Source organism: Dermacentor variabilis, chromosome 7 (genome assembly GCF_050947875.1).
Source record: "Dermacentor variabilis isolate Ectoservices chromosome 7, ASM5094787v1, whole genome shotgun sequence".
Classification (NCBI taxonomy): Eukaryota; Metazoa; Arthropoda; class Arachnida; order Ixodida; family Ixodidae; genus Dermacentor; species Dermacentor variabilis.
The window spans coordinates 36,952,972-36,976,301 of record NC_134574.1 but is presented as its reverse complement, the minus strand read 5'-3'; the positions used below and the strand labels follow the sequence as shown (position 1 = coordinate 36,976,301).

Here is a 23,330-nt window from a genome sequence, read left to right as displayed (position 1 = left end):
CCATAGACACTGAGCAACCACAGCGGGTGAAAATATATATATATATATATATTGTTACGTGCGAAGGAGACCGTCTTTAACCCTTACGGATGAAGGGGACCGTTTACTTTTAGGTCGCGATCGAAGGTGAGCGCAAGAGCGACCAGCTGGTTAATCAACTCAGCGTCGTTCTCTTCTTCCTTCCTCTTCTCGGGACCACAAGCACGTTCACTGGTCTTCGTTTTCTTCATGCGTAACATTCCCCTCGTCACAGACGAAGCCCGCCGGGTGAGTTAATCCATTTGCCTGGACGTGAACAATTTCAAGCGGGCGACATGGACCACTTGTGTCTTGGCAGCTCTTCTACCACTCGCCGTGAGGCGAGCTATGTTATACGTTACTTCCGTGAGTCTGTTAAGAATAACAAATGGTCCATCGTAGGTGGCCAAAAGCTTTTGGCATAACCCGCGTTTCCGTACTGGAGTCCACAGCCAGACTAAATCACCAGGGCGATAGGTTACCGGACGGTGGCGAATGTCGTAGCGTTCTTTTGATCTGTCCTGCGATGCCAAAGTGCGCAAACGAGCAATACGACGAGCTTCTTCGGCAAGGCAGAGAGTCTCGGCGACAGTGGGATTTTCATGACTACAGAAAGGGAAAACAGTGTCGATTGTGTACCGGGGTGGCCGTGCGTACAGCAGGAAGAAAGGGCTATAGCCGGTAGTCTCGTGCTTGGCGGTGTTGAACGCGTACGTGATAAAAGGCAGTACGTCATCCCAGTTCTTGTGGTCGGATGAAACATACATGGATAGCATGTTTACAATTGTTCGGTTGGTGCGCTCCGTAAGCCCATTCGTTTGTGGATGGTATGGTGTCGAGTGACGCAAGTGGGATCCACACAAACGAAGCAGCTCCTCTACGACGTCCGCTGTGAATTGTCGTCCACGGTCGCTGATGATCACGCGAGGCGGACCATGTCGCAGGATCACATACTGCAGCAGGAATGTTGAAACGTCAGTGGCAGTTGCGGAGGGCACGGCCGCCGTCTCGCAGTAGCGCGTGAGGTAGTCGACGCAAACAACTATCCAACGATTTCCCTTGGCTGATTTTGGAAATGGACCTACGAAGTCAATGCCCACTTGTTGGAAAGGCGTGCATGGAGGCGGGATCGGCTGCAGGAGACCAGCTGGAGCAGTAGATGGCCGTTTGTGGCGCTGACACTGCAAGCAACTGGCCACATACGTCTCAACAGACTGTCGCATTCCAGGCCAATAAAAGCGCTCCTGAATCCGGTAGAGCGTCCTCGCCGAACCTAAATGGCCAGACGTAGGGTCATCGTACATAGCACTCAGAATCGTTGTGCGAAGGCTCTCCGGTACCACTAGGAGGAAACGTGCGCCAGTGCTTCTAAGTTCTTCTTATACAGGAGTCCATCACGTACACAGAAATGGTTTGCTGTCGTCGAGCCGAAGAGCGGTGTTAATTTATCGTCTTTTCGCTGTTCGGCGTTGAAGCAGTCGAAGTCTGGAAAACGCGGCGACACAGAAGCCACGAGGTGATCGAAGTCGTCGGCGTCACAGTCCGTGATGCTAAGTGGCATACGCGAGAGGCAGTCCGCGTCAGCGTGTCGTCGACCGCTCTTATAAGATACGGTGAAGCTGTATTCTTGCAGTCGGAGCGCCCAGCGCGCAAGACGGCCACAAGGGTCACGAAAATTCACAAGCCAACACAATGAGTGGTGGTCGGTGACCACTGTAAAGGGGCGTCCATACAGCTAAGAACGAAACCGCTGAACCGCAAATATTACCGCGAGGCATTCTTGTTCCGTCACAGTGTAATTCTGCTCGGGCCTACTTAATGAGCGGCTTGCATATGCGATCACGTGTTCGCGGTCACCGTAGCGTTGAACTAGGCGTTGACGAGGGGGACGTGGTGCGATGCCGCGGTGAGGGAGAACGGGGAGCACGACGTTGCGGTGGGGGTGTCAAACTCCTGTCAGATGCCGGGGAGCGATTCCGGGAGCTGCTGAGCCAATATATATATATATATATATATATATATATATATATATATATATATATATATATATATATATTTATAGCCCACCCATGTCTGTCTCTGAGAAACTAAATTGCTAAGTGGCAAACTAGTAGAACTTAGTGTTGTTTATTTTTTTTCTGGTATGCACACAATTATACATAGAGCGTCATTATGGCCGCAAAATTTACCATTGAGTCTCAGGTGTGAGAACTATACGAGCACATACCGTGCTTTGTCGGGCAAAGTTGTACATCCTCAATCCGCTTTACTTGGACAATGATTGCGTTTATTTGTGAACGTGGCACATACGTACAAAAGGAAGTGGTCACACAAACAATAAATAGATTTGTATACGCGCACAACAAGATAAGTGAAAATGGAAAAAAAATAATCACGAGCGAAACAGCTTTGAGGTGCCTCTGCTTCTGGCAAGATCTCGAGTCGTTGATTCCTATCAAGATGTGGCGAATGCTGGAAGTTGTCTTTCTCTTCCCTTCTTCGGGAATGATGTTCACGTTCGCTTGATTTGTTGGACTGCAGTTATTACGTGCCGCTTTGTACGTTATATTTAAAATGCAATCTTGTAAGACGTTTTTGCCTCTTAAGTCACACGTTTCCTATGCGCGCTTGGCTGTCGAGACCCCCCGTCGCAATCCTCACATTCTAAGCTAGCCTTTTCTGTTCGTATGCAAGTCACCTTTTGATCTCTATTTATTATTATCAATGCTGACTTGCACCATTTTTAGCATCTGTGCTTTCTTCATGTATCGTAGGCACATTTAGATCTAGAAATTTTGGCAGTTTGCTTGCATTCAACGGTGTTTTACTACATGGTGACGTTTCTTTGTGGTCACGGTATCTGTGCATTAAGAATTACAGGGCATCTTAAGACCCCTCTTCAGCGGTGAACGGCGAAAGCCTACTGTTCCTCCTCTTATCACTCGCCTCTTTCTCTTTCTCTCTTCTCTTTTTCTTTTTTAGTCAATACTGCTCACTACTGAGCATGTTGAGTCAATAGTACTCAATTGTGGTCATTACAAGTCGTCATTAGACATTGGTCATTTCGTAGTCCTTACAAGTGATTACTAGTCACTTCAGTCACTATTAGTCATTACTGCTCACTTCTAAGCAATTTCAGTCATTTGTAATCAAATATGGTCATTACAAGCCGTTGTTAGACATGTTGGTCATTTCCTAGCCATCAGTAGTCATTACAAGTAATTTCAGTCATTATTAACCATTACTGGTCCTTATTAGGCATTTTTAATCATTTCTAATCAACTGCAGTCATTACAATTTGTCGTTAGATATATTGGTCATTTCGTACTCATTAGTAGTCATACAAGTTATTTCAGTCATTATTACTCATTACTGGTAATTAATAAGCATTTTTTTTTCAATCAGTTGTAGTCGTTACAAGTTGCCGTAAGACATAATGATGATTTCATAGTTATTACTTGTAATTACAAGTAATTTCAGTCATTATTAGTCTTTACTTCACACTAGTAAATACTTTTGGTCATTTGTAATCAATTGTGGTCATTACACGCCGTCGTTAGACATATTGGTCAATTAGTATTCACTAGTAGTCATTACAAGTCATTAGTAGTCATACTAGACATTTGTAGTCATTTGTGATCAATTGGGGTCATTACAAAAGGTCGTTAGACATATTGGTATTTTTGGAATCATTATCACTCATTGCTAGTCAACATTAACCTCTATCAATTTATTATAACGTTATCATTCAATAACTGTCACTATCAATCATTTTTCATTCTTTAATCTGTCTTTAATCTGTCATCATATAGCGTGACGACGCTTTGGCGGACACTCCGGTGGTCAGGTCTGCTGACACAAACTTCACCATGAGCCTAGAAAGGCTTCCGCCTTAAATTGAACCGAAATTCGCGTTTCAAGAGATGTTGATCTATTTTCCTTGAGGTGACTGTTGAATATATCCCAGTATTTACAGCACCATTTGCAAGGTGCTGTGCAGCCATTTCGTTACCTGAGCTTCTGAGAAAGACATCAAATTTATTATTCAATTCATGAAAGCAAGCTACCTGCAGAACTTACCAAAGTGCTACACAATTTTTTTACCAAGTACTACTTGCATACACATCCTAAGCAACTTTTATGAATTACAGTTAATCATGCCTGACATTTTTCTGTTGCCAGTAATATACACTAATGCCAAGCCCGTGAAGTCTGGTTAAGGGTAAGGATAAAAAGCGCTCTTGGACGTCAAGAACAACAGGAAAAAAATTTGTGCCCGCAATTTGCCTTCAATTATACATGCAGCCTTGATTCGGAGGATTGCGTTTGTCACGTACGCCGCTGTGAACGCTAACAGGCACTGCAAGTTGAAGTGGGTTTCGCGCTGTCGGCAGTACTGTTGTCGGTCAAAAGGCGTGGCTTTGGGCAACGTGCACTTTTCTATGCCATTCCGTATCAGAATCAGCCTATTTCTGGCAGTAGTGACGTTGTAGATACAAAAGATGTATACACAAAAGGAGGTACCGTAATTAGAAGCTGAATTGCGGCCTCGTGCATATGATGCGCATAATTATTTAAACATAACAGCATTGAGGACACATTAAGCTTGCAACTGTAAAATTCTACGAAACAGTATAACACAAATAATCCTAAATCAACAGCTTGTAGGAAGCCCGCAAGTCTCACTAGCAGGCTTTTAAATCTGTAAGCATTTCTGTGCTACCCAACAAGGAAAACCGTGCTCGTTATTCCTCCGACCAGTCCCTACGTCCGTCCGTCCGTCACGTAAGACGATCGCTTTCAAAATAGACCCTCAGCAGTGACTGAATTGACCTTCGTACTGCCTCTCGCTTCAACATGAACTAAGCCGCGAGGACACAGCGCGCACGAAGCTATCAGCACGCTGCGCGCCACCTGCAGTAGTCTGCTTGCGTCATCAATGCACATCGCGCCGCCGTCCGCAGCAGTTTGTGTTGCCGCAGCTTTGTTGGTTATACTGACTGGATCAAGTTTCATAACATTGATAATGAAACCGGGCTGCGTGGAGATGAGCAAGTGCCACAATGCTTACCCATAATTACTCAACACCCAGAGGAGTTTTGGGGTGAATTTGCTTGGAAACAACGTGAGCTGACTTTTCGACCCAGCAACAAGTTTTTTTGTAATAACTGAATAGACGTGATCGGCTTGTTCGATCGTATGAAATATTTTGCTTGTTGGACTGCGTGAAATAGAGAAGGGGTTCACATTCCGGTCGTCGACATCTTATAACCGGCCTTAATCGAATTGTATCATCCACACTCCCAATATGAAGCTTAGAAAAAGAGTAACAAAAAATACGGACTCAGTATAATTGATCCATGATTCTTTTGAGTGCAATTCACATGTTCAAACTGTTGATCACGCCAGTTCTGTACAATTAAAGGGATAAATATGTAATAAGTATAGATAACAATATACAAATGCCGTTGTGCATATATCTACAGCTCTAATAACTTTCTCATAGGGTGTTTTCCGTGATACACTCCAGAAGACATGAAATATAGCTTTGGGAACCCTGTGATGTGCTTGAATTCTGGAGGGCTTTCTAATGAATAAATAAATACCATTCACAATGCATGCCATGCGCTTTTCAATTTTCGATACCAAGCGTCAAATGGCCCATTGGCCCATTGTCGTCTGGACAAGTGAAAAACGACACCTAAACTCCCATTCACTTCGACGCCACGCCACGAGCGCGCCTCGGCGGAGCGCAGCGGGCGAAAGAGAACGCCCGGATCACCTGCTGCCGCACTAGCCCGCCAGGTGTTGCGTAAGGAGACAGGGCATTACCATGACCACACGTCAATCTCGCTCTCACTCTCGGAAGCCCTTGTTATCCATGCGTTCCTTGGCCAAACAAGCTCTCGCCTTTGGTCTCACTGCGCATTGGTAAGATCAAATCGAAATATGCCAAGATGGCCAAGCGTCTCAACGCGCTTGCTTGCCTGAGAGTAGTTTGTGACTCGAAGGACCGCTCAGTGGCGTTCAAGTGGAAAATAATGCTCTCGCACTCACAACTCATAATGATAGCTTAGGTGTCTTCTGATTCTATTATGAAGAGGAAAGGCGACTATCTGTAAAGCTGAGGTTAAACCAGCAATTTGCCTTCGATTCTAAACAACCAACTTTCTTTTGTCTAACGCCGAGCTTCGCTTGTACACTGTCTTTTGCTGAGAACAACCACTTTTGCATTGACGATGCATTGGTGAACACCCAGGCGAATTTTTGAATGAAATGGCCGAAGAATAGGCCCGTTTTTCCGTCTGCTCACAAATGACATGTCAGGTAAAATTATTCTATCTCTAAAGCGAACTAAAGGCAGGACACGAGAGCAGCAAGCAGCGTTGGCAGCGTTTCAGCCAGAGCAGCCCAGGCAATCTCGAGCAATCGCCTCCTCGGAGAACTGGCGATGTGTCTGCAGCCCCGAGCATTCCTCCTCACTACAATGACCCCCCCCCCTCATTTAGAAAAGAGTCATCCTGACGAGTCATGATGAATGTAGTATCAGTACGTCGTAATACGGCTTCCGATGTTAAAGTGTACGGTTTCACGACCCCCATAGAATTGACCCGTAGGTGGCATGAGAGGCTCCACGATATAGTTCACCGAGCATGTCTGCGCTTGAACATGGTGACAGTGACAAGAACTTTATTAGAGTGTCCTGGGGAACTCGATTGGAGGTCCTTGATATTTTGAACAAAGCTTGGATGAATGGCCAGCAGGAAGAGCATTAACCCAGAGCCACAGAAAAGCATCCGGAAGAAAGTACCCATGCGGGTGGTCATCGTCACATCCAGATCTTTGTTGAATTGGCCGACTGTTCTAAAGGAACGGGCGAGCTGACGGCATTCTTCGGCGTAGCGGGCAGCTTCAGAGCTTCGTGTGCATTCGGATGAGTCGGGTTGGTACGGAAGAATGGTGTCGAGTGTAGTGGAAGGTTCACGGTCATAGAAGAGGAAGAACGGGGAAAAGTTTTTGATCACCTGTAGTGCAGTGTTGGCGTACGCGATGAACGGCGAAATAAGATTCCAATCAGCGTGATCAAAGGCGATGCATTTGTAGTGCTTGTCGCCATGGGTGCGGCTAACTCTTTCCGTCTGAACACTAGTTTGAGGATAGTAGGCCGTAGTGGTGTGATGAACGATGACACATTCGACAAGGAGCGCATTTATGCATTAGGAGATGGACACAGTCCTTTTGTAACTCAAAAGTTCGCGAAGTGCCCCATGATGCAAAATAAAGTTATTCAGGAGGAAGGATGCTGTATCGCGAGCTGTGGCCGCAGGCAGGACAACTGTTTCCGCGCATTGCGTCAAGTGGTAAAAAGCGACGACTTACCATAGCTTTCCAGAAGGCGTGCTGGGAATGGGTACACACAGGTAAGTGCCAATGCGATCGAAGGGCCTCGCAGCACATGGGATTGGCTGGAGTCGACCAGAGACAAGCTGAGCAGCAACCTTGTGGCGTTGGCAATGAGGGCACGATCGAATGTATTTGCATAGGAAGGTGTACATGTCATGCCAATAATACGTGAAGCGAAGCTGGGTGTACGTTTTGAAGACACCTGCATCCACACTGTGGGTCAGAGTGGAAGGCAGAGCATATTTCACCACGAAGCTGTCGAGGCATGACCATCAACCACTGACGGCCGTCAGAGAAGTACTTCCGGCAATAAAGGAGGCCATTCCGGGTTTCGAAGGCAGAAGCTTGACGGCAAAAATCTCGAGAAGGTGGTGGAAGAGTCGGCGGGTTTGAAAGGAAGAGGATAACAGCGCTGATCCAGGCATCCTTGCATTGCTCCGAATTTATGTCAGAGACTGCTGGTAACAAAAGTAATTCCTCACCGGCACACAGGCAGGCAGCGCTTTCACTTTACACAGGTGAACGGGAAAGCGCCTTGGCATCGGTGTTGCGGCGGCCATACCTGTAGACAATGTGCATGTTCAAATCTTGCAACCGCAATGTCCAGCGAGCTAATCTGTCGGAGCTGTCTTTCAATGTGGACAGCCAACACGCATAGCTGTTCGTAATTACGTCGGAAGGGTCGTCATAGAGGTTCGGTCGAAAATTACCAAGTACCCAGATTATGGCCAAACAATAATTCACCGTAACGAAATACTTCATCTCTGTTTTCGTGAGGGTGCTGCTTGCATATTCAACGACCTACTCGTCGAATCCAGATTGGCGCTGCGCGAGCACAGCGCCGAGTTCAACATCTCTGGCGTCGCTGTGTACTTTGCTCGCAGCTGAAGGGTCCAAATGACGCAGTATCTGCGGCAAGATTAGTAGACAACACAACGCTTGGGAGGCAGCGTCACAAATGGGCGACTAGTCATAATTGTTCGAGTCGCTGCATAGAAGCTGATTCAAAGGAGCGGTGATGGAGGCAAAATTTCTAATTAAGCGGCGAAAGTAAGAACAGAGGCCAAGGAAGCTTCGAAATTGTTTTATGGAGGAACGTTTGGGAAAATCAGCAATTGCACAGAGTTAGCCGGCATCACGAACAATACCACCTTTAGATATTACATGGTCAAAGATCGTGAGGTGACTGGCGGCCAAGTGGCATTGCTTCAGGTTGAGATGAAGGCCGGGGTCACGTAAGCATTCTAACACTTAAGCATGGTAACACCAGTCGAACAAATAACCACATCATCAAAGGCACGTTTTCCACTTGAGACCACGCAAAGGGTTGTCCATCATACGCTCAAATGTTGCGGGGGCGTCGCAAACCCTGAAAGGCATGACACAAAGTTCATATAGACCATCTGGTGTTAAAAAGGCTCTTCCGGTGCCATAGGCTGCGCAAGTCGATAGAAGAGAACTCTGTGCCTTGGAGGCAGTCAAGGGCATCGTCAATTCTCGGCAGAGGGTAAACATCTTTGCGAGCTAGTTTGTTAAGATGACCGCAATAGATAGAGAATCGAATCGACCCACCCTTCTTAACAAGAACTGAAGATGCCCAGGAGCTATCCGAAGACTCAATGACGCCGTGGTTTAGAATGTAAGCTACTTCTTCGTCAGAAACACAGTGCTCTGTCGTGTATACACGATAGGTTCTTTGTCGCAGTGGCGCACTGGTACCCATTTTGATGCGATGATGAACAGTTGACGCGCGGCCCAAGGTAACATGCTGGCAGTCGAGAGAATAACGGAACTTGTCGAAAAGGTCTAGAATCTGGGCACGTTGGGAAAGAGGCAGCGTGTCACCGACGGAGTAATCTAGAACACCGTGCGAAGCCGGCTCTTTCGCGGGCTTACAGACCATTCCGACGACCTCATGAGCGGTGCTGGAACCAGTTGGTATGTTAATGATGACTGCAGGGTCGACACACTCGAAGCCGCCAACGCACTCCCCACGAAACAAAGCGAGCGGATATGAGTCTGCTGTCACCGGCATCAAGTTCTAGAAGAGCGAAAAGCCACAGGGAACATTTATGACGAACGACAATGGCAGATCGCATAAAAAGGGCCTTTGCATCATCAACAATGTTGCATGACACTATGGGAAGGGCAGAGGAGTGTGGTGGAATTGCAACGTCTTCGGCAACAAATACTTTGTCTTCAGCTTCTGGAGCGTCAAGAAGTAGGGCGTCGCAAAGCGTTTCAAATTCCACTTCAGCACGAGACCAATCAATGACGGCCTTACTGGCGGAAAGAAAGTGCCAGCCCAAAATATGATCGTGGGAACAAGAATGTAGCACCAAACATTCGACGATGTAGAGGCGGCCGTTAACACAGCGCAAGTACTACACATACCCACAAGCGTGATGAGGTCTGCACTAGCAGTAAGAAGTAATGTTTGACAGGGGCGTCGTAATCATTCTGAGCAAACGGCAAAGCTTGGCACTACTTAAAACTGCGGCACCAGCGCTGCCAAGGCCGGGTGCAGAGACGCCTTCCAAAGAAGATTAGTCGGAGAAGGCAGAGGTCTAGGTCTTTTCGTTGGACGCGCAGTTCCCTCCTCTAGAACTGCGGAGATTAGTTTTCCTTTTCCAGTGTAGGGGGATGACGACGCATCGGCAAAAGCAAGTGGTGTCGAGGCGATGGCAAGCGACGGTGATGGTAGGATTATGAAGACATATGGTAGGGGTTACAAAATACAAAGGACGATGGACACGGTGAAGCATATGGATCAGGGTGGAAGCAACATCGGTAAGGTGGTGCGCGCGGCAACGGTAAAATAGTGCGACGTGGCCAGGTAGACCGCACGCAAAACATAATGATCAGTTTTCGAGAGTCCGTGATTGGCCATTGCTGTGTGGGTACATCGACTAAACGACGTGAGCAGCTGGATGCAGTGGCACGGCTCATAGAAATGGCGTAATCATCTTAGGTGGTGGCTTTGCGGTAGCCTCGGCAAAGCAAAGAGGTGCATTCACCTTGGTATAGGCAACGGGAGTGTGCACCGGCAAAGTCTTGCGCGCAGAAGGCAGAGCTGCGCAAACTTGCAGCTGTATGACCTAGCGAAAGTTAGCAGGAAAAGGCGAGGGTGGTTACCCGACAGAGGACAGCGGTGCAAGGTGGCGAGCGAGCTCAGCCTGGACGAAGTCCCTTACCTCGCAAAGCAGTGAGTCAGTGTCAAGAGCGGTGGCCATGCTCGAGAGGGTGTCGTCAGACACAAGTGAGCGCCGCTTCAGAAGACGCTGTCGGCGGAGGTCGTCGAAACTCTCGCAAAGGTCAATGAATTGAGGAACAATGCCTTGATTTTTTTAACTGCAGCATATGAAAATCATCGTCAGAAATGACCTTCATGATGTGACGCACCTTGTCCGCCTCCGCCATCATTGGGTTGACACGCCGGCAGAGATTGACGACGTCCTCTATGCAGCTGGTGAACATTCACCAGTTTGCTGACAGCGGCTGCGTAGGCGTTGTTCAGCGCTAAGCTTGCGCACTCCAGGGCGGCCGAAAATTTCTGTGATGCTGGTTTTGAAGCTAGACCGCGTCAGTAAATCAGCTTCGTGGTTTTCAAACCACAGCTTGGCGACAACCGGTAAATAAAAGAATGCGTTGTTGAGCTTCAGGCGATCATCCAATTTGTTCATGTGATTGCAGCCTATCTTCAACGTCTTTCTCATCGGCTCCGCTAAAAACGTCAGTATCTCACTGGCGCTGGGCACCAGCACATACGATGCTAGCGAAACCGGTGGGGATGAAAATCAGAAACGGTGTTTATTGAGATGATTAGAAAGATTACAAGTTGTTAATATACAGAAGGAGGTCCCGAAGTCGAAGACCGCAATGAGACCTCCTTTACAAAGTAAACGTAATACAACAAAAATACTGCTGTTTCAGCAAATCGTTAACATGGAAGAATTACAGGTTTTAGTATGAATAGCATGACTGAAGAATTAAATGTGCATAAATGTCATGAAAAAAGCACTGTAGCATAATCTCGTTGACAACTAATAAAGTAACAGCGTAGGTGACGTGATGAACACAGTAGATTTGCCAACTCGAATCTATAACTAAGGCAGAAACAGAAACCTAATGGTATGACAATGAAAATGAAATGAAGGCACCATGAAAGAATGGTAGTGAGTATGAACTAGGTATCAGTATTCGACAGAATGTAACCTTTTAGATGTTTCTTGAATTCGTGAATTTTAAGTGCTTTTATATATAATCGTAGTGTGTTCCAGAATGCGATAGATAAAAAATGGACGCTCTGCTTGCCGTAATTAGTATGTATTTTGGGTAAAATGAAGTTCATAGTTATTGCAATCCTGGTAATATTAGTATTTATTAGAGAAGATTGCGGTACCAAGCTATCGCATCGTGTGCAATTGATTTGACGGAACAAGAAAGTACCTATGTTATATTTAACGATTTCTGTGACTGAAATAATGTGATTCGTTCGTAAAAGATATGAGGTGTTGTGGCTGTATGAGCCAAATGGTAATTATCCTAATAACCTGTTTCTGTAGCATTCTCATTGAGTTTAAATGGGTTACGTAAGTGTTTCCCCATCAAGCAACGTAGTAGTTAATGTGGGAATGAATGAATGAATAAATATATAATGATAGTAACATGTGATGGTTAAATATGTTTCGTGCTGCTAGAAGTACCCTAATGCCATAAGTAATCTTCTATTTTACTTTGGTTAAGTGTTCAATAAATTTAACATTTCTGTCTACTTCTATACCAAGATAACTTGATACCATGAAAAAGATACCAAGATACCATGAAAAACTTGTAGGGATAACACTAGCGCCTAGAAAAATAGGAAGAATAGAGTGAAGTGTTCCTTGGTGGGAAGTGAATGCGACAAATTTTGTTTTCTGTGGCTGATTGGTATGGCACCACTCCAACAGGCTGTATAAATCGCCATTAAGGTTAGATATTAAGGTTGTAAGACTATTATTCGAGTTAATGATAGTAGTATCATCTGCATAAGGTATACATTTCGAAGAAGAGAGGCAGTTAGGCAGATCATTGACATATAATAAATAGTGAAATATAATGGCTGGCGTCTTCAGGCATGACGGATGGCAGAGTGCGGCTGCGTAATTCCAGGGTGGTCGTAAACCGCAGCAACCTCCAACAAAATGTAAGGCAAGCAAGGGACAGGACACGAGAACAGCAGGCAGCATTGGCAGTCTTTCAGCCAGAGCAGCACTGGAAAACTCGACTACGCGCCTGCCCGGAGAATTGGCGCTGTGGCTGCAGCGCCAATTACATGGAATACAGGATACATATCCATGGGATGGGATACAGGATACATATCCTGTATCCCATCGTATGTCCTATATATTCCATCCTACGTTTAATTAGTAATTTGGACAAAATCAATGATCTATGGCAGATGATATTACTTTGAACGTTCAAGCAAAAATGCTACGGTTTCTTTAGGTACAACTGTAGCTGCTTAAAAAGTGGCACAGGGATCTCTGAAAGTAATGTAAATGATAGCTATTAAGGATTATGTTGCCAGTTATATCGACATTCACATACACAAACTCGGGAAAGCCACATGCTGAACTTAATACTTAGTTTATTCAACTCAGCACATAAAATCAATACTTGGGTTTGCTTACCTTCATGTTCACTGTCTTTGTTGACTGCCGCTCGGCAGTGGCTTCTGTTTGCTTCAATTGCATTATTATTTTAATATGCATGCAACAGACGGCAAAAAGGAGATTGTGCTATTTTTATGAGAAGCAATTTGAGGGTAGCCATGCGTGGAAGAAGGGAAGCTCGAAGAGAGACTAAAGCTTTAATAGAGACAAAATACAGGAGCGACCGTTGCTCTTCAAATTTGGTACATAGTGACACGTGTACTTATCTTCATCGGGCGACCACCTTTGGCCGCCTAACAAATGTTATCGCGCAGCTGCAGGACGCGCCTACATGTAAAATAAGTTTCTGGAATGTTATCGATGGTTCCGTCCACTGTCTTTCACCGCAACTTGTATAATCTGATTGGATGTATGCACGACGCGAATAGTGTAGAACACTGTGGAAGACTCGCGGGTCCCAGCGGTTAATCTGGAATATTCGACGACTGATCTATAAAAGCCGACGCGCTTCACCCTCTGATCAGGTTTTTGACTATCGCCGACCGTGTTCGCCGCTATCGTTGTGCTATAAGTGTAGCCTGTTTTGTGGGCACAGGTTCGCCCAATAAGAGATAGTTTTGTCTTCACAGTATTTCTACTGTGTTCTTCACCGTCACCACCACGTGACATCTGGTGGAGGTGCTTTACGTTCATGTATCGGACGCCCCCGACAAGCCGTAATTCAAGCCCGGACCGCAAAGACAACAGCAACATCGTGCAGGAACATCGAGCAAGCCGCCGGCTACAGCAGGTTCCCCCAGAACACGGAATTCTACCAGAGACGACCAAGAAGATCTTCCGACAAGATCGTCCCGACACGACCAAGAAGACTGCCCCACTGGCAGCGTCAGCGGTCCCAATAGTCTTGCAGCAGCCCAGGGAGCTACCGACGTTCCGCTGTTCCACTCTTGAGGGCCCGGAAAGCTGGCTCGAGACGTATGAGAGGGTCTCTACGCTTAACAGTTGGGACAGCGACGACAAACTGCGACATGTGTATTTTGCATTGGAAGACGCCGCCAGGACCCGGTTCGAGAATCGAGAAGCCACCTTAACGACGTGGGACCTGTTCCGAAGTGGCTTCTTGCAAACATTTACAAGCGTCGTGCGAAGAGAGCGAGCCCAAGCTCTGCTAGAAACCAGAGCGCAGCTGCCAAATGAGAGGATCGCGATCTTCACGGAGGAGATGGCCCGTCTTTTCCGGCACGCTGACCCGGAAATGTCGGAGGAGAAAAAAGTCCGCTTCCTGATGCGGGGCGTCAAGCAAGAACTTTTCGCCGGACTTTCTCGTAACCCACCGAAGACTGTAGCTGAGTTTTCTGCAGAGGCATCGATTATCTAGAAAACTCTGGAGATGCTCACCTTGCAATATAAGCGCCAGGGGCTCACACCGCAATACGCCATCCAAGGATTGGGTTCCGAAGACCTTCAAGAGACCATCAGGGCCATTGTACGCGAAGAACTGCGCAAGGTCCTGCCTCCGTCGCACCCTCAAGTGGCCTCCATCACCGAAATCGTGAAAGATGAGGTTCAGCGATCACTTGTGGTTCCTGAGGTGCAACCTCAATAAGCTCAGCTCCAGCCAGAAGCGATGACCTACGCCGCCGTCGCACGCCGTCAAGGCCCCCCTCCGCGACCGCGCCAGGGCCCCGTAACGTCGCAATTTCGTTTACCACCACCGTCGCCGCCAGCACGCCCACCCGTCGCCCAGCGCAGCTACCCGAGGAAGACGGACGTTTGGCGCGCTCCTGACCACCGCCCGCTCTGCTACCATTGCGGAGAAGCGGGTCACGTCTACCGACGGCTCCCATACCGGGAGATGGGACTGCTAGGTTTCGCCGTCCACGCTCTGTGCCCGCAGCAAGGTGGCCCTCGCGATATCGCCACTGCCTCGCCGCTACTCAGTGAAGCTCTCGACGACCGTCGCGTTCGCCATCACCAGGCCGGTACCTGTCGCCGCAGCGCCGACCATACACTGGCCCAGCCCGGGGCCGGTCCGTCAGCCCATATCCGGAAAAATAAAAGCAGAAACCGATGGAGGTGCAGTTGCTGATCGTCGCACTGACGAAGATCCTCCGCCACCGACGAAGACGCCGAAAAAACTACCTCGACGACATAACAACGACGACACGGCGCCGCCCCGACGAAGTATGGCAGGAAAGAAAATGCTGACGAAAGACCACCTGACGACGCCACGTACCAACCACAGGTCAACGCGCCGCAGCCGTGATCCGATGCAAAGGCCTAACTGTAACGTAAGACAAAGAACCACCGACCTCGACGTGCTTCTCGACAGCCACGCAGTCACCGCCTTAATAGACACAGGAGCCGATTACTCCGTCATGAGTGTACCCATCGCAGCCCAATTGAAGAAAGTTAAGACTGCATGGGAAGGCCCGTTAATTCGGACCGCTAGAGGACACCTCATCACGCCGACTGGCATCTGCACGGCAAGAATTACCATTCATGACCGGAGTTACCCTGCCACCTTTGTTATCCTGCAACAGTGTTCACGAGACGTCATTCTCGGCATGGACTTCCTGAACCAACACGGTGCAGTCATCGGCCTGAAGTCGAAGTCAATAACGCTGTCGGAAGATCAAGCGATACCGCCGGAGAGCCCTCGTAGTCACCACGCCTTGAGTGTGCTCGAAGATCAAGTGAGCATCCCGCCTCGCTCCAGCATTGTTATTTGGTCGGCACCGATACACCCGCTGACATAAAAGGCGTCATCGAAGGCGACAAACATCTACTGCTCGACCGTGAAATTTGCGTCGCAAAAGGGATCGCTCGACTGCACTGAGGAAACACGAAAGTGTTGCTGACAAACTTCAGCCAGGAGTTCAAGCACATCAACAAGGGCACGACGATCGCATACATCGAGGAAATTCAGGAAACCAGCGATGCGTTTATCCTCTCGGATTCTGTCGCATCTACCCCGACGACCCTAGTTACCGAGCCAGACGTCGACATAAATTCAAGTATCCCCGTGATTAAGCAGCAACAGCTCAGAAGTCTCCTTGGACGATACAAAGACTGCTTTTCGACGTCGTCGAGGATTCGTCAAACACCAGTCGCAAAGCATCGCATAATAACGGAAGAGTGCGCTTGACGACTTCGCCAGAGCCCTTACCGACTTTCGACGCGAGAACTCGAAGCTATAAGACAACACGTCGACGAAATGCGGCGCGACGACATCATCCAGCCGTCAAAAAGCCCGTAGGCGTCTCCAGTTATTTTAGTGAAGAACAAGGACGGAACCCTGCGTTTCTGCCTCGATTATCGTCGACTGCACAAAATCACGAAGAAAGACGTATACCCCCTCCCACGGATAGACGACGCATTGGATCGGCTCTGCAATGCTAAATACTTCTCATCGATGGACCTCAAGTCTGGCTACTGGCAAATAGAAGTCGACGAAAGGGATCGCGAAAAGACAGCCTTCATCACGTTAGACGCCCTCTATGAGTTAAAGGTTATGCCATTTGGACTGTGCTAGGCGCCTGCAACGTTCCAGCGCGTGATGGACACGGTTTTAGCAAGATTGAAGTGGCAGACCTGTCATGTTTATATGGATGACGTCGTCGTCTTCGCAAGGAAATTTCGACGATCACATTAGGCGGCTTGCGACAGTATTAGAGGCCATCAAGTCATCAGGGCTCACTCTGAAGCCGGAAAAGTGTCGCTTCGCTTACAATAAGCTTCTAATCCTACGCCACGTTATCAGCAAATCTGGAGTACACCCCGACTCGCAGAAGACAGCTGCCTTTGCAAAGTTCCCGCAGCCAATCGACAAGAAGGCAGTGCGCAGATTCCTTGGCATGTGAGCCTACTATAGGCGCTTTGTCAAGGATTTTTTCACGCATCGCGCAGCCGCTAACACATTTAATGAAATGTGATGTCGAGTTCATGTGGGAAACGCCGCAGGCCGACGCATTTCAAGAACTCAAACGATGCATGCAGTCGCCGCCGGTACTTGCACACTTCGACGAGGACGCCGATACCGAAATGCACACTGACGCCAGTAGCCTAGGCCTCGTGCCGTCCTAGTTCAGAGGAAAGACGGACTTGAAAGGGTGATATCGTATGGTAGCCGGTCGCTGTCAATAGCGGAAGGCAATTATTCTACGACTGAAAAGGAATGCCTCGCCATCATTTGGGCTACAGCAAAATTCCGCCCTTACCTCTATGGCAGGCCATTCAAAGTCGTCAGCGTTGTGTTGGCTATTTAAATTAAAGGACCCTTCAGGACGGCTAGCGCTGGAGCCTCAGAATGCAAGAATATGACGTTACCGTTATATACAAGTCCGAAAGAAAACACTCTGATGCCGACTGCTTATCACGCGCCCCCATCGATCCCCCGCCGCAAAACGACGAGGACGACGACGCCTTCCTTGGAATAATAAGCGCGGAAGACTTCATCAAATAGCAGCGAGCAGACCCGCAGCTAAAAGGCCTCGTCGAGTACTTGGAAGGGAACACCGACGTTCTCCCTAGGGCATTTAAGCGCGGGTTGTCTTCGTTCATGCTACAAAACAACCTGCTCGTGAAGAGGAACTTCTCACCAGTCCGCGCCACCTACCTTCTTGTTGTACCGTCAGCGCTGCATCCAGAAGTACTGCACACCCTACACGACGATCCAACCGCTGGGCACCTCGGATTCTCCTGGACGCTGTCGAGGATACAGGAAAGGTATTACTGGCCGCGTCTGACCGCCGACGTCGCCCGTTACGTCAAGAAATGCCGAGCCTGTCAGCGACGCAAGACACCACCGACAAGGCCAGCAGGATTACTAGCCGATCGAACCTCCTCGTCGACCATTCCAGCAGATTGGGATGGATTTGTTGGGGCCGTTTCCGACGTCAACATCCGGAAATAAGTGGATCGTCGTGGTGGCGAACTACTTCACCCGGTTCGCTGAAACTAAAGCTCTACCACAAGGCCGAAGGCGCAGCCGAAGTGGCGAAATTTTTCGTCGAGCACATCCTGCTGCGACATGGTGCCCCAGAAGTCCTCCTAACTGACAGAGGAACGGCTTTTACACCAGAGCTCGCCCAAGCCATTCTGCAATACAGCCAGACAAGCCACAGGAGAACAACTGCCTACCACCCGCAGACGAATGGTCTCACGGAGCGCCTGAACAAGACCCTCGCCGACATGCTAGCAATGTACGCCGACGTCGAACACAAGACCTGGGATGCCGTCCTGCCGTACGTAACATTCGCTTACAACACGGCGGTGCAAGAAACAACACAGATCACGCCGTTTAAGCTGGTTTACATCAGGAAGCCGACGACGACGCTCGACGCCATGCTGCCGCACGTCACTGACGAAGAAAATCTTGACGTGGCTACCTATATCCAGTGCGCCGAACAAGCCCGACAGCTCGCCCGCCTGCGGATCAAGAACCAGCAGCGTACCTACATCCGACACTACAACCTCCGCCGACGCTTAGTCGAGTACCAGCCCGGTGACCGTGTTTGGGTTTGGACTCCGATACGCTGACGAGGACTCAGTGAGAAACTACTTCGACGCCATTTCGGACCGTACAAGGTCATTAGACGTATTGGCGCAATGGACTATGAGGTCGTGCCAGACGGCGTTCTGCATTCACAGCGGCGCCGCGCACGATCTGAAGTGGTGCACGGGGTGCGCCTTAAACCCTTTTACGGACGCTGACGAACTTCCTTATTTTTATTGTTTTCTTTGCTACGAGTGCTTTTGTTTATTGCTTTCCTTTGTTTGCAGCGTCGGGTCGATGCTTTTAAAGAGGGGGGTAATGACACGTGCACTTATCTTTATCGGGCGATCAAGTTTGGCCGCCTAACAAATGTTATCGCGCAGCTGCAGGACGCGCCTGCATGTGAAAGAAGTTTCTGGAATGTTATCGATGGTTCCGTCCACTATTTTTCACCGCAACTTGTGTTATCTGATTGCATGTATGCGCGACGCGAATAGTGCAGAACTTTGTGGAAGACTCGCGGGTCCCAGCGGTTAATCTGGAACGTTCGACGACTGATCTATAAAAGCCGACGCGCTTGACCCGCTGATCAGATTTTCGACGATCGCCGACCGTGTTCGCCGCTATCGTTGTGCTATAAGAGTAGCCTGTTTTGTGGGCCCAGGTTCGCCCAATAGAAGATCACAGTATTGGTACTGTGTTCTTCAACGTCACCACCGCGGGACAATAGTGAAGAAACACAAGTGGTGTAGATAAGCCAGGGGTGCCCTCTACGATGGCGCCTTTGTATACAATGGGAACTTATAACTTCTCTGTTCCAATATCAAAGTCTGCAATGGGAGCTCCCATTCCAATGAGAATGCCTTATAATATAACAATATATAAGTTCGAACGTAACTGTAGTCGATCTTGAACCAATAAACAAGTAAAATAATCTGTGACGTTAGCCGGAAATGCATTCACACTCAGAACGCATTAGGCAACAGGAATTATTGAAGCCCGTAAAAGTAGCCACTGAACAACTGCCAAATTGAACAAGCGTACTAATCGCGCTAGCCAACGCTAGTATGTGAGTAACATTTCAAGCAGCCTAGGTATATTGTGACGCGCAACCAGATTTTATTAAATAATAGTTACAAAGGGGGAGGGGGGGCGGAGTGAAACATATTAAAATATATGTGCATAAAGAAAACGCACGCATTTGCATAAGTTTGCGCAGGTTGAATGAAAGAATATATGCTCCTTACACGCCGCCACTTTTAGCACTCTGAAGAAATTAAATAATTAAGCCTGTTTTATAGCGATACTGTCTTAAACAAACGGGGGCCATTGGTGCAATCACAAAGCTTCCAGTGCATTAGCATATTGTAATAACGAATTCAAACTTACCCCCACTGATGTATTGAGGCTCTCTCGGATCAGTTTTCGTATTGAAGGTGTGACAACGTTTCCACCGCACATGACTGGAAAAGAAATTGCGCGTGTTTACCCAATGATTCGTCGTCGCAGTTGTGTGATAACCTTACAATTCATATAGAACACAAAAGCGAGGCAGATCACTGAGGTCATTTTGGGAAGGATAGAGCCGGTTAGCCCAAACTCAAATCACCAGATGAAACATTGAGTATGCAGCCACACACGTAAAACTGCCGCTCGACTTGCCGTTCGATACACATTGCGTGTATTCGAGGGCTGCTTTTACGCTCTGAAAACAATTTTATGTAGCACGTATTCAGCAACAGAAAGCTGTATCGGGAGTTTTTCATGTTGCTCTAAAACTCTTTTCATTGACACCTTTCATCTAAATATAACAGTTGAGAAGTTAACTGAATAATTAGGACAAATATCTATTCAGGTAGAATACAAAAAAAAATATCTTAGTATCTCCAAGCGATGGCGTGGTATCGGGGTCCATAGCCGGGTTCGTATTCCATGTATGTGCGTCAAAAATTGTAGTCTCGATTATCGGTCCTCTTCTGGATTTTGATGCGCAAGCAGGCGAGCTGTTGGGCTTCTTCGGCGCGCTGGCGATAGGCGGCGACGTCAAGGTTGTCTCCGTCGTTGACGTTCGGTAGCATGGCGTCCAGCGTCATTACTGGGATTGCTTTGTAAGCCAGCATGAATGGCGTCGTCTATGTTGTTACCTGTACCGCCGATACGTAGGTAGAGGTTATGCGCGGAAGTTCCGCGACAGATTTCTTCGACTGAGCTCAGACCTGTGTTGCCAAAATGCGGGCGAGGGTCTTAATTAGGCGTTTCGTAAGATCGTTTGTCTGCCGCCATTCGTAAGGCCTGCGGCAGCAGAGTGTTTCCGCACAGACTTGTAACTTACTGTGATGTAAAGTAATTGCAGTCTCGGGCTTCACCTTGCTGGGCGCACTAATGGGTCCCTTAGAATGGTGTCCAACACAATACGTGGCGGTCGCTTACGATTTTAAGGGCCTCCAATATAGGTAAAGCCACAGTTTTGCCATGGCCCAAATAATTCGCAACACTTCTTTTTGTATTAGAATAATTGCCTTTCAATAGCGACCGCCTGGTGTAAGCTATGACCCTTAAATGACCTTCGTTCCTTTGGACTTTCATGGCACCGAGGTCTACGCTGAGTGCGTCGGAGTAGACTTCGGTATCTGAGTATTCCTCGAAGTGTGCAAGAAGCTGTGGTGACTGCAGGCGTCGTTTGAGCTCTTGAAACTTCAGGTCTGGCTTCGTGGGATTAGTCGTGGCTCAGTGAGGCGTTAGAAATCATTGACAAAACGCCTTAAAAAGCGCGGAGGCCCCGAAATTTGTGTACTGCGTATATGTCGCTGGGTTGCGGGAAGCACGCAATGAAAGAGGTCTTCTGCAAATCAAGAATTATTCCAGACTTTCTAATGACGGCACCTAGGAACCGGTGCCCCTTGTACACGAAGCGGCTGTTTTGCGGCTCCAGGGTGGGTACGGATGTCTTCACCACTTCCAATACAGCTGCAAGTCGCCTGAGGTGGAAAAGACACCGAAGTAATCCAAGTAGACGGGAGGGGTCTGCCATTGTATGGCTGCCAGCATCATGTTCATCACGCGCTTGAACGTTGCAGGTGCCCAGCAAAGGCCGTGGAGGTGGAGTTACCGGTATTCTGGCGAACAGCAACCGAACTCTATCGGTTCCTGCTTTTACTTTTCGGTATGTTGGCTAACAGACTGGTGGCGCGTTTGGTGAATGTACAGTCGGCGCAACGGCTACAGGCAGTGGCCTGGCGACGACAAACAGTACAGTTGTCGATGTCTCCTCCAAGTCGTTGCGAAGTAGTTTTGATTTCATGCAGTCTTTCGCCTTGCCGTGGACGAGGAGACTTGACGACGAAACCAAGTAACCCCATGTGGCGGTATGGGCATCGGTGGAAAATGTGGCCCGCTACTCGCCGCTTATGGTAAAGTGTGCGATAGTAAGAAGCACGCCAGATGTCTGTTTTCATCGAAACGAAGAACGTGCCAAAGGGCAGGCGAAAGACTGGTGTCATCGTAACTCATTGCTTCTGGCTGAGGTTCAGGAACTATTTCTTTGTGAACGATTTCGGCAATTGATGCCACTTCTGGCTGCAATACTTCGCGCACGAAGGCCCTCCCGCATGCCGTCGGAAAAGAGTGCTTGGGCTCCTGCACGGTCTCGCATTGAGCGGCAGTTGTATTGTGTGCGTCATTGACTTCTCAGCCGACGACGCCTCTGCCAGAAATCCTGTTATCGCTTTTGATGGGTTGCGTACCAGTCCGGCGCAGTACTTTTGCTCCACACCACCGCATAACGTAACGAACGTTATGGACATGTCTTCAGACATGTCGCGGTCGGCGTTTCGAAATAGGTGAGTCTTCTCCTAGGTAAAAATAGCGACTTTCTCATTTGGTAGCTGAATACGGGCTTCTAGCATAGCTTCGGCTCGCTTTTTGCTCACAATGCTTCTGAGGGTCTCAAGAAAGCCGGGGCGACACGGATCGTACGTTCTTAGGGTGAATACTTGATTTTACAACCACGTCGTCAGGGTTTCTTCTAACTAAGAACATATGCTAAAGCTTGTCCTTGCAGTTCCACTCGTTTAACCTTATGGTGCTGGCGTATGCATCCAGCCAGCTTTCTGAGTCCTCAATAGATGATTCGATGAAGGTTGGTGGCTATCTAGCTTGCGTCATCGTGGCTGCCGACTTAGTTTTGATCTGTCTGGTCGGCTCCGGTAGATGTCCCTGTTTACTGGACAAATTGTGTAGCCTGCGGATAGTTCGATGTTCATATGCAACGTTGGCGTTGTCTTCTGGGTTTGGGCTTCGTTCATGTCTTGACGGGGGCGTCCGGCAGATGACGTTGTCATGGCGGTGCAGAATTAAACCGTAGTATTATGACGAGTCACAAAGCTAGCTCTTACTGTGCAAACATGTACCCACAAAAACAAGTGACGCTCGGCATAACGACATTGAAGAGAACAGGAATCGATTGTCGAAATCTGCCTTACGATCAGAAGCGTCGGCTATTTATGCAAGACCAGTTCATAATTCCAGCGTACTCACTGGTGCTTGCGCACCTTCCAGAATGTACACAATGCGCAATGCGCTTGCGATCTGATTGCAAGGTTTAGGGACATCAGAGGCAACAGATAAACTCGGCTACGACCATTGGGAATGTTTTCATACTCCTGGGCGTGCCATGCACCTATCGCTCACATTAAAGATTGTGAGCAAGTGAAAGAGAGCTCACCGAAAAAAAGATAAACATTGCACGCGTGTAA

The 23,330-nt window shown here is 48.1% G+C and overlaps 1 protein-coding gene across 2 annotated transcripts in view; it reads right to left on the bottom strand.

The window, feature by feature from the left end:
- LOC142587407 (medium-chain acyl-CoA ligase ACSF2, mitochondrial-like) overlaps positions 1–23,330 on the bottom strand; it is a 217,554-nt gene that overhangs the window by 22,208 nt on the left and 172,016 nt on the right. For both annotated transcript variants that reach the window (XM_075698404.1, XM_075698402.1), the window contains one exon: positions 19,966–20,039. In XM_075698404.1, coding sequence (XP_075554519.1) covers positions 19,966–20,039 — 74 coding nt within the window. The remainder of the gene's footprint in view (positions 1–19,965; positions 20,040–23,330) is intronic.